The sequence below is a fragment of the Zonotrichia albicollis genome, chromosome 2, assembly GCF_047830755.1.
Source record: "Zonotrichia albicollis isolate bZonAlb1 chromosome 2, bZonAlb1.hap1, whole genome shotgun sequence".
In the NCBI taxonomy this organism is placed as follows: domain Eukaryota; kingdom Metazoa; phylum Chordata; class Aves; order Passeriformes; family Passerellidae; genus Zonotrichia; species Zonotrichia albicollis.
In genome coordinates this window covers 39,172,949-39,184,980 of record NC_133820.1, presented here as the reverse complement: position 1 = coordinate 39,184,980, position 12,032 = coordinate 39,172,949, and the positions used below count along the sequence as shown (strand labels likewise).

The window sequence follows — 12,032 nt, the reverse complement described above, 5'->3', positions numbered from 1 at the left end:
CTCCAAGTGTAAACAGCACAAAATTATGTTTGCTTATGCAAATGTACTAAACTATATTTTCAAACGGAGCAGATGGCACACCCTTGCAATATACCTTTTACAGTCTGCACTTCAATTCCTTAAATATCCCTTGAAATAGCAGATGAGGTCCATACAGAAAAAGCTTACCTCCCTACCAACAACTTCTGCACAAGTTATTTGAGGACATTTCAGCCTCTACTTACAATGCAAATGTATAATAAATTGCTGCACTGTTCTTGGAAAGAGTTCAAACTGAGGAGAGGCATTTTGATGAAGTTCCTCAACTCAGAATTTGTTTTCCTTTTTAAGCTAAACATCTTGGGGATGGGAAGGGAACAACAAAACCTGATCAGGAAGGGAACAACAGAACCTGATCAGCTTTGATTTTAAACATGACAGCCCAACAAGAAGAGAGTGACTAAGATTTAGAAGAACATTCGAATTCAAAAGAGATCCTTTAGTTCAAGGACAAGTTATCGAGCTTGACAGCATTAGCTTACACATTAGAAATAAAAATAAAAATCCTGCCAGCACCGCAGTCACCATCTGAAGGTCTGCTGGCTACCCTGTGAGAAACCAGAGCAGCTTTCAGTTTTTTCCCCTAAAGCCTGCAAACTGATAGCCTCTGTCAAGATGCACTCTCTTTTTGCCTCCTAGGTAGGAAAACCCACAAAGTGCAAAATCCTAGGAAGATAAAGAATAATTCAAGTTTGAGGGGATCTCAGTTGCTTCTATCCCCAGACAAAAGCGAAGCCACATCCCACACTGCTCTTTCAACTAAAATATTCCACTTTTGTCAGAGTTTTCAAGACTATTTTCTGATGCAAAAAACAACAGTCAAGTTTGAGTTTTTAGCAGATCCCCATGCAATTTCTCTCATACTTTACTTTTGTTTTCCCCTGTAAGCAAAAGCTTTTTGTGTGACCCTAGGCAGGGTGAGGAGTGTTCAAGAGAACCCACTGAGAAGCAGCAAGCACATTCCAAGTGCTGTGAGCTCTACACTGCCTACGCTATCACCTCCTAGGGTTGCCTGTTTTCTTTAAGAAATATAAATTATATACACAAAAGTTACTCCAAAGGGATTCTGTTGAACCTTGCTTGGCTTCAGATACCATATACTATAATTTGCTTTGATTTTTTTTGGACTTGACATCGTGCCTACATTCCTGTCACATAAGACATTTACTATTAGGTTTCAGAAATGGTGTGCTGAAGCTCTTCCAGGGTCCTGTGGTGAACAGACTAGAGCCAGCAACTAAAGAGCAATAGTGTTCAGGCCCTGGAGATCCTGTAATAACAGCAGCTCTACCAACATCAGGAGATCTACTGCAACTATTTGTAACCTTGACAGTTTATTTGATTTTTACCTGCATCTTTGTGGCTAAACTGGTGGGCTTCCACTTAGCATTAAGGAAAGACAGAACTCAGCCTGTTGTCCTCACTATAGCTCAGGCTCAGCCTTCTCCAAACAGGAGACTAAAGTTTTATTGCATGCATGGTGTAGCTGTGGACTGAAAGCGGGGCTGGAGCCAAGACTAACATTATGGAGAACGTGTGCAGGACACCATGGGAATACTTCAAGGTAGTTTAGCCTGAAGGTTCCTACCTGTGAAACCCAAAGCCAGCTCAGAAGCAAGGTGAAAAAATTGCTCTTAGAGTTGTTATAGACATTGGTCCTGCTGGAGTGAGACCTACACTAGTATGTCAAACAGCAGAGAACAGCAAACACAGATTTGATCACTGCTACTTATTAAACCAGGCTGCCCTGTGTAGCAGATCAGGGAGTTTTCCTGCAGCTAGGATATATGGCTTCAGTCTGAGCAATTGTGTGAGTCATCACACAATTCCAGAGGAACATACAGGTTCTGGCTTCTTGCCTAAAGGAAAGCAAGTGCAACTACCATCCACACCTCAGAAATGAGACCCATTCACTAGAGGTCAGAGGAACACTAATGCATTGTGCTCTTTGGCTGGAAAAGGCACTCGGTCACAAAACTTAAGGCATGTAATTGGAGGACTTCTGATCTTCTTGCTAGTGTTGAAACTACTCTTCCTTTAGGGCAATCAACTTTTTCCTATCTGCAACTCTGAAAAAACGAAGAGTAATGATAGTAGCAACCCTCCCTGGTAGCACACAGCCTCTCATAGACTGAAGGTAATTTTTTACCCATCACTCCTCAGACAGACTTCACAGACAAGATATTCAACACACTCCAGGGCTACACATCCTCACACTGCACAACCGCTCAGCAGAGAAGCCACAGATTAATCAACTGTCAATCACAATTTATGGTAAATCGAGCCATATGGGAACTGGGGCTGGGGCTCTGTTCCTAGTCCTGGCAAGGGAGGAGGAGGGAAATAGCACCCACTCTTTCTCTTAAAATAGTCACAGCCCACTGCTCAGCTTCCGAGCTCATCGCAACCAACATGTACTGCATGAATGTCCAAGAACTGTGTCTGGATTGCAGCAGCTTTGCCTACAAATGGGAAGTTGGAAACTTGTTCTCTTCAGAGATACTTGGTTTTCCAAATATAGTGCAAGTATTTCCCAAATCATACATTCAGCTGACCTGAGCTCCAATGAGGAAAAAGAACTTTGGTTGTCTTCTTTCTCATGATATTCTCCTGGACTACTTACATACACTTTGGTACAGGACATACCAACCTGCACAATATTAGTACAATTTGTGTTTTCAGCAAATTAACCATTACAACTGCCAGATCCTACAGTGGTGGAAAGTCTCATTCACTTTGATTTCCATCAGTACTTACACACACACTATTCTTTCTGAAAACCCTGGTATTACTGCAATCACAGAAGTAAGCAGGTTCTCTTATTTGTCACATAAAGCCTTCTCCAATCAGTGGTAAATCCAGCAGAAACATTCTACAGCACTTTTTCAGTCTTCTGAGCAGGAACACACTGCACATGCAGCTCCAGCAAATCAGCAAAGGTCTCCTTCCTTTCTCCCTCCCAAGCAGGAACATGTTGAACATGTGGAATGAGTGTGCTTGTTTTCTACCCTCATCCTGGATGTCTCCAGTGTAAACAATTCTAAAATAAAATAACCCTGTTTGCTCAACTAATTGCTCACCAAACTTCTAACAGTGCACATCTGCCTTTGCTGTTAGAGCATGAGGGCTTAGCAACAAGTGACACAGTTTGGTTTATTACTATATTTTTTTACTCTTGGAGTTAAAAACTAAACAAACAGCTGTACAGGGGGGAAATTTCAAAGAGCAGCTAGAAGAGAAAAAAGGGAATTCAAAAAGCAGTAAGACTACCCCCTTAGTCTTAGCAGTAAGACTAAGCAGAGGTGTCTGCACTTCTCAGCACAGATTTAGCTTCACATTTCCACCTCAGCAATTAAGGCCTAAATCCTAGTACATAAAAGACTGTCAGCTCTCATGCCTCAAGACAAGTGTTTCTGTACAGCACATAGGAAGGCTTTTCCCCCTCCACAGAGATATTTTACACACAGAAATTTCAACTAGGTGGTTTGGTTCACATACATGTATCATCATTTTCATTTTACCCACAAGTTGTACAGAGAGGAAGCCACATGTTTTAAAGCAGCTCTGCTGCAGAGCTCTGAGCTGTGGTTTCTTCACCTTGTATCTATCTGCTTGTGAATACTCTCACGGCACTCGTTTTTTCCCTCCTGTCTTGCATGCATTTCCATATTCCAAGGAGTAAAGATGATGATGTGGATGAAGAACGTCCTCTGAGACAGGCAAGCACATCACTTTTCAGAAAGCACCAAGTCTCTAAAGCACCAAACAGGAGGAAAGGTCTTCTTCCCTCCTTTCTCTCATCCAACATCCAAGCACTGCTCTATTCAGATGCATTCTCAGATGTGCCTGTGCACCTATAGCACATCAGTTACCAGAAAACTTACAGAGGGTTGATGGATCACAAGCCAACCTTCACATTTTGCCCTTGTTCCCAAGTTTTCACTTGCTTTGTAGGTCTGGTCTCATGAGAGAGAGAAGTACAGAGGAAAACAGCAGAATTTACAGCATCATGAAAACAAATTCCTGTTTTCAGAACCAGATCGCTCCAGACTTGACTTTGTTTCAGAGGGGAAAGCAATTAAACTCATCCACTGCAGCTCTTCCACATGGGGAATGCTCTTTTTATTCAATTAACTTCTCTGTAACTAAGGTTAATTACCCATGTGGTATCTGCCTTGAGTTATCAGAGGCTTCTGGCTAAACTGCCACCAGCACAGAGACAGGAAGAGACAAAAAGACCAGGAAGAGCAGAGAGCTCACAAGTGGCAGGCAACTGGCAAACACTGGCTGGTATTCCCTCACTAGGAGTTCAAGGCTTAAGACTGTAGCAAAAGGCAGTGACTAATATAATGAATTTTTGCAGGACTTGCATTGCTTCACAAGACTCAACACCAAGAAGACAGCATGTCACTAAACACCTTCCCAACTTTTGCATAAGAAAACCCTGCCCACAAGAACTTGGTCATTAAAGCCAAGCCAAGGTTTCCACTACCAAGCTTCTAAATCTTGAGCAATTCTCAACAACAGGGAGGCACAGGAACACCAAGACAGCTCAGCCTTTGACCAGGCCAGCAAGAGGAGACCCAGTCATGTTTGCCTCTCATGGGTTCAGGGCTGCAGCTGGGAAAGGGGCTGCACACAGCCACAGCCATCCCCAGCTAGGTCAGCCACCTTCTTCCCAGCTGCCACTGGTTGATCTCAGAAATAAATGGCACCTGCAGAGCTCAGTGAGGAGTCACAGAATTAGAAGATCATCTTCAGAGATCATCTAGTGCAAACATCCTGCCATGGGCAGGGAGATATCTTCACTAGATCAGGTTGCTCAAAGCCCTATCCAACCTATGAACACTCCCAATTATGTGTATCCACAACTTCTCTGGACAACCTGTTCCAGTGCCTCACCTAAAATAAATTCTTCCTTATGTCCTACCCAAATTGATACTCTTTCAGTACAAAACTGTTGCTCCTTATCCTGTCACTATGATGAAGGCGGCTCTTCTCGATCATTTGATAATCTTTTTATACTGAAAAGCCATAATAAAGTCTCTCTGGAGCCCCCTCTATAATCAGAACCTGATTCTAGGCATCCCTCATTAGAAAACTTCCTATGAATTTTCATCTTTATTTAAAGAGTTTTTATCTTCCAAACACTTTTTCTAGCAGGAGCTGGTTGCATGGCCCTCTGAGCATATTCATGGCAGTGCATGGTAAGTTCTGCATTGAAAAAAATATTAAATCTCAAAAACAAATTCTCCCTTCCTAGATATGCTCTTGACCCTATCTCTGCAGAGACTTCATGTTCCAGCACACAGGACCATGTTGATTAGTCCATTAGAGCTCCTGCTTAAGAAAAGCAGCAGTCTGTACTGAGCAGTCTGTACTTCACAGCTACAGGAAGAGCTCAGTGTCTAGAAGAAGCCTAGAAGTTGCATTTAGGTACCTGCAAACACCCCTGAGCAGCCCTGTGCTTCCTCCCACTGTACCTGTCCAGGAGGGAAAGCTTTCTTTCCAGATGTGTCCAGCAAAAACACACACAGCTTCAAAGAGCACCTTAAATTGAAGGAACCAGATTAATTTTAACTGAAGTCAGTATTCATGCTGTCTCTGCTAACAAGCTACACACAACACCTGGACTGCCAACAGGCCCTCACGGTGATACCCAACACTTGTAACACCTGAAGAATCCTAACTTAGCCCTCGTTCCAAAAGGAGCTCAAGCCCAAAGTGTGCTTTTGGGTGAGACCTCCTGAGATCACTGGTGACACCCAACAGTTAAGTAAGGCTGGGCTCAGTTGCATCATAGCCCCGACACCCAACTGCTGGCCCATAAATACCAGGTGCATTTTATTGTATAGTATACAGTGTGGGAAAAAGCCACTGCTTCCATCTTCTATTGCTCTGTGCAATTGAGGACAGGAGGGAAGACTCATTTACCCAGTTCACCATCTTTTAGTACATCAGATCATCTTACTCATCAATTAACACCAAATCCAAAAAACAGGGGTGGGGGGGGGGAGGCAGGCAGGGTTTCCAAGGTACCACTTAGCTACTTGAGATAAACACGGCACAAAAAGTGGGGTGGGGGGAACCCACAATAACTGGGTATACATAGAGGACAGGTTTGTTTTCACCATCAACCAGCCACGGATGGCCCTGGCCACCCTGCCCTGCATCCTCTTCATGACACAACTCAAGTGCACAGCCCTGCCTCACCTCCCAAGCTACCAGGGGAGAGCACTCTGATCCTAAGAAAATGCATAGCGGGGAAAACGGCATTAAGAAGGCTTATTAAGTGCACACGCAAATACAATCTTTTTTTTTTTCTATTTTTTCTTTTTTTTTTTTTTTGTAGTTTGTAGTTTGGCTTTTTTGTAGCTTTTGTATTGTTTTTTAAAAATTATTTTTAATGTAGTACTATTACCCTCACAACTGTGTTCTAGACTTCAATCGCATTCTGCTGCTAGAACTGCTGGATCCCAAACCCCCCTCTGGCGGTGGGGGCACCAATCCACCTGCGCTGTCCCCCGCAGCCCCGGGGACACCGGGAAGGAAGGAGGAAAGGAGCCCGCAGGTGCACTGCGGCTGCCGAGCAGCGCGGCGGCGGGAGGATGCGGGCAGGACAGAGGGGGAGCCCGGCCCGCTCCCGCACAGCGGAGCCGGTCGCTCCCCGGCACACACCCCATACCCGAGAGGGACAGCGGGACGCGGTGTTCGCCCCGCCGGAGGTCGCTCCTACCTGCCCGGGTTCGCTGCGGTAGGCGAAGGCGTAGACGTGCTCCGAGCTGATGTTCACGGCGCCCCGGTAGACGTGGCCGAAGGCGCCGGGAGCAGGGTTGTCGCCGGGGCCGCCCCCCGCCGCTGCCGCCGCCGCTGTCGCGCAGAGCAGGGCGCAGAGCAGAGCCCCGGGGGCCGGGGCTGCCCTCCCGGCCATGGGCTCCTTCCTGCCCACCCCGCCGGGCGCCCGGACTGCGTGTCCCCGGCAGGGCGGGCGGCGAGGTGCTTTATCTGCCGTTCAAATAAATAGCTCGGTGACACGGGCGAGAGGCGGCGGGGGCAGCGCCGCACACCGCCGCCCCTCGCCCGGGGGACGCCGAGCAACTTTCCCCGGGGAAGGACCCTCCGCCGGCCGGCGGGGCGGGGACGGGAGGGGAAGGGAGGCCGGCCGGCGGGCTGGCCAGCCCAGGGGAGGAGGGTCTCTCCTCTCTGTGACCGGCCCCAAATTCTGAGTCCGGCTTAGCGGCCCGATTGTCTGGGAGCTTTTCCCTGTGGGGAGCCGTGCCGTGAGCGCAGGGACACGCTGGCATCGTCAGGCACGTGGGGATCAGCATCTGCAGGGCTTCAACACTCCCTGCCCACCGCTTTAGGGGCGTCCTCGCTCCATATTCTGCCGGCTTGCTGGAGCTGCCGGTCGTACCTGAAATCCTGTATGGGGCGCTCCCTAACCTTTAGTTTTGGCTTCTCATCTCAAAGCCTAAAGGTGTGGAAAGCAGCAGAAAATGTAATTTCATTAATCTGAAAATGACTTGGTGCATCTTTTCTTTGCATCTTGGTGCATCTTTTTCTTTCTAATCCATGGATCTGGCTACAAACCACACTGCAATGCTCTTAACCTTTTCAGCAAGATGAGAGCGGTACTGTTGGGCTGTGAAAAAGCAAGGGGTCTCTCTCTCGTGGCTTAATGCTCCTATGGTCTTCTGTTGAAAACACACCTAGGAAATGTGTCAGATCCCATGGTATAGGGATGCACTTTAAACACACCTAGGAAATGTGTCAGATCCCATGGTATAGGGATGCACTTTAAAGTCAGAGAAAATGGAGTGTTGCTTATAAAGCAATTGGAAGGGTTTTTCAGCCTGAGGATAAACTTTCAGGAGCCACAGTTTTATAAAGTCAGCCTGCAGTCTCCAACTGCAGCGACTCTAGCCCCAGAAGCTTTACACAAGTTGCAGATTTTGTTTTCAAGGCTGAGAGATTTCCTGGGGGATCACTTGTTGTCTTTGGAGGAAGAGTTGCACAGTTCAGCAAAACGAGCCAGCATGCCTTGTGCTGCCATTTTGATCTCCGGGCCCTTGTGTGATTTCTGCCAAGAGAAAAAAAAGGAAACAATTGTGTCAGTTCTGTTCCTCTTGAAGCAGGGTTCAAGTCACCCTGCCTTTTGTCAGAGTCCCAAGAAGTATCATTAGGAGTAAAATAGACCACTTGCGGCCTGCTGGAAGATGGAGAACCCAACACAAAGATTTTTTCTTTCAGCCTGGAACATCATGCTCTGCAGACAAAGAGAGTTTATGACTCTATCTTGCCTCTTAACAGGAGGTGACATGACCTGTCCTGGGAGACTTCAAACTGTGGTGGCACTGGGAGGCTTGTGGCCTCCCCTCCCCACCCTGCAGAGTCCAAGGCTCCTGAGCCTACAACTCTTCCCTCACCACTGCTCTCTGCTGATGCACAGCTCCCTCTGCCAGGGCCAGCAGCCCTCTAGCATGTACATGGAGGGAGGGCACCAGGAAACTCATCTTCTTCCAGAGAGGAGACTTCAGGCAACAGGAGGAGGTAAAGGCAGGCCTGGTTCCTCAGAGCAATGTGACTGATGGGCCAAAGATGGTGTTCTGCCAGCCAAGGAAGCTGTGGCAGCTGCAAATAATTTTTGTGTCATTTGGTGTGATGCATATTCCAGATTGGGATATCAATTAATTGTTCCTCTCTAGTTGTGTTGGTTTCGTGGCAAAAAAGTGGCTCCTCATATAGTCCACATTTTCCAATGCAGAGTTATGTTATTCTTCAATTTCCCTGATTAGATGTACATTATGGTATCTTACCAAAGACTACATATTTTCCCTCATTTTTAATTGGAGAATTCAAGTTTTCTAAGTGTCATACATTGTTCTTATCTTAACTTCATCTCACTATTTTGAGGCTCTTTCTGTGATTTAGCAGTGGTAAACCTTTGTTCAAATCTTTGCCTCCAAGGTATGATACAGCTTGACTTGGTGTTATTTGCAGAAGTTTGAAGTCAAAGGTCAACTCGTCATCATTCAAGTTGCTAATGAAAGTAAACAACCCCAGCAGACAGATCAGATCTCTTTGTATGATGTACCTTCCCACTGACGGGAAAATATCCACTGCACCAGTTTGGGAATTGCTTTTTAATCACACACTCTTCTCATGTTAATACCATCTGAGGCAAATTTGCCTTTATGAGAGTGGTGTTTGAGACAATGTCAAAAGCCCTACGGAGTCAAAACATATTTCACCTATTCTTTTCAGCACTTAATAATCAGCTATCTCGAGAAAGAAATAAATTAGGTTTGTTTGACATGATTTGTTCTGGACAAATGCAGAGTGCCTGCTGCTCATCACTTTACTGTTATTTAGTTGTTCACACACTGATTGCCAAACAGCTCGTTTCATTAGTTTTCCAGATAACAAATGAAGGCTGGCTGACATACAACACTTCACTCAGACCCTTTGATAAAGATGAGTAGCCCATTTTCCCTTTTCATTACACCTGGATGTTGCTCTTGAAGGGCAGCATGTACTTTGGAAGAAAGAACCAATCCCTCTAAGAGGCAGCATTCTCATCCAGATACACCATGGGGCTGAGGCAGTGGAAGTGATCTTTTCTTGTGTATGCCAAAGTTCTCTGGCGTCAGGATCCAGCAAGGGGCAGATGCTCCCTATGGGACAGGAATCCAAGTGCCACAACACAGAGAGGGGAGAGAGGGGCAGAGCAGGGACCTCACCAGCCAGGGCTCCATCCCTGAGCAAAACAAGCAGGACAGGCCTGGGTATGGAATCAACAGAGTCCAGACTGGTGGACAAGTCAATAGCAATGGGACAGGTCTGAGGTCAATGCAGTTAGTGACTCAGGTCTGGTGATGGCAGTCAGGGACAGACACAGTCCCATCAGCAGCAGGCACATCCCCAGCAGACCTGAGGACTGGCCAGGAACAGGGACAGCAGGGACAAAGGGATAGAGACAGGGCTGCCACACAGCTGTAGCTCCAGCAGAGTCAAGGACCACAGCCTCACCTGAAATGCAGCTGCCTTGTGAGGGGGAAAAGAGCTCTCACTGAAGCCTCCCCACAGCCCTGATGCCAAAGTCACTGGAGGGAAGAGGGGCAGCTCTCAGCTGGGCTGTTTCTAGGCTGCCTATGAGCTCAGGGTGCCAAATCTCCAAAAAAGGGGCTGATGATCTTGGGGCCGTTGTCTCTGGCTGTGAGGAGGGCAAGTATCTCGTAAAAGGACCTATTTTTCCAGTATAAATAAAGCCTAGGGTTGTGAGTGTCTCAAGGGAAGAAGGAACTGTGCTGGATGAGAGGCTCACAACAGTGTGGTTTTGAGTTTTTTGTTGGTTTTTTTTTTTCCCCTCAATAGTGCAAAAGCAGAAAATCTCATTGCTGTTGGGAACAAAATAACAAAAAAAAACCCCACCCCCAAACCAGTAAAGAAAGTACATTTCCCCTGGTAACCATGGCTGCAAAAATATCCAGGATAGAGTATATTACAAAGGAATTCCCTAAATCATACTAACTAAGAAAGGGAAATAGCAAAAATGTATAACAAACCAAATTGTTTGGAAACCTGATGATTTAAAATTACTGTTTGCATATGTAGTCTCTGTCTTATGTAAGCTCCTCTGCAAGTTAGATGCTGTAGATGCTCAGCTAGCTTCTGCAGAGATAATGCCACATTTTCAGACTGCTGAAAATGTAGTGTGAAGAATAATGAGAAGTGAAATGTAGACAGGCTTTAAAGATATCTCATAGAACATGCTCCAACCTTTCTTATACGTGGGCAAAGTGTCTGAGAATACGCTGCTTGAATGAGAGTTGTCTCTGGCTTGTATCATATTTGCTTGTATTAGGTATTCAACTTTTGTATTTGATTGTAATTAATAATAGCAGAGATGTTAAAGAGGTTTCAAAATAGATGATGTGATGATGTAATTACGCCTTTATTGCTTTTTTTATTCAGTAGGCCTTGTTCTTCAAGACAATTTAAAGCCATGTGAAGAGAGAACTCCAAATGTGCCCTTGATTTATGCTTTTGGCTTCCAAATTTTCAGACCAACACAGATTAATGAATTGCTTCACATGGATTTCTCTTCCCACAGGCTGTATTCTGATCACTTGCAGGTGCATGTGGTACCTATGTTGAGTGTCTAGATGGAAACTGAAGGTTTCGAGGTGCAACCTCCACATTTGTCACACTTCATAATAGGCAATTGCTGAAAGTATTTCTCAAATGCTTTTTACTCCCCTTGTGATTTCCACCTTCTCTTTGTATCACATGCAATACAATTCTTTCCCTCAATACACTAACCACTACTATCTGCCCCTTCACATGAATCTTTTTACAGTGATGCTGGTAAAGGCAGAATTGCATTGATGGGCACCCTAAGCACCAGGAAATCTTGGTGAAATGGCAAAAGTTTTGAATGAAAAGCTGATAAACCTTATGCCTTCACTTTCCAGCTCCCACAAACAAAATATTATGTTCATACTGTAATACAAAATGTTAAGTGTAGCCTTTTGGAGTAATTACATCATATCTTCACCTGTGTGGAGGGAAATGGAGGATCTGTGGCACGTTCTGGGGTAAATCTGTAGGGAATATGTTGCACCCATCTGTAAGCTCAATGACTCATTTCAGAACCACCAGTTGCTTTACAGAAACCACAAATTCCTTGTGGCTACCGAGGTACACCCTTCCTCAGTGGCAGAGCTAATGAAATCTGTTTGTTAAATTTAAACAAGGGCCATTCTTTAATTTTGTATCACCTTAATTTCACGGCTCGTGTGACATTCTGCTCTGAACCACCTGTCACAGCATCTGAAATACATTTTCACACGGGGAAAATTCCAAGGCTTCCTCAGAGGGACACTGAGAGATATCTTTGGAGGGTATTTGCAGCGAGGAGGGACAATTAGAGAAGTGAACGAGTAGAAAAATTAAGGTGAGGCGAGACAAAAGGTGAGTGACAACGCCAGGAG

General features: G+C 45.5%; 1 protein-coding gene across 2 annotated transcripts in view; it reads right to left on the bottom strand.

Moving 5' to 3' along the window:
• Positions 1-7,358, bottom strand: part of SIDT1 (SID1 transmembrane family member 1) — a 43,442-nt gene extending 36,084 nt beyond the window's left edge. For both annotated transcript variants that reach the window (XM_005486086.4, XM_005486087.4), the window contains exon 1: positions 6,776-7,358. In XM_005486086.4, the coding sequence (XP_005486143.1) occupies positions 6,776-6,970 (195 nt within the window). In that variant the 5' untranslated portion in view covers positions 6,971-7,358. The remainder of the gene's footprint in view (positions 1-6,775) is intronic.
• Positions 7,359-12,032: the final 4,674 nt, after the last annotated feature.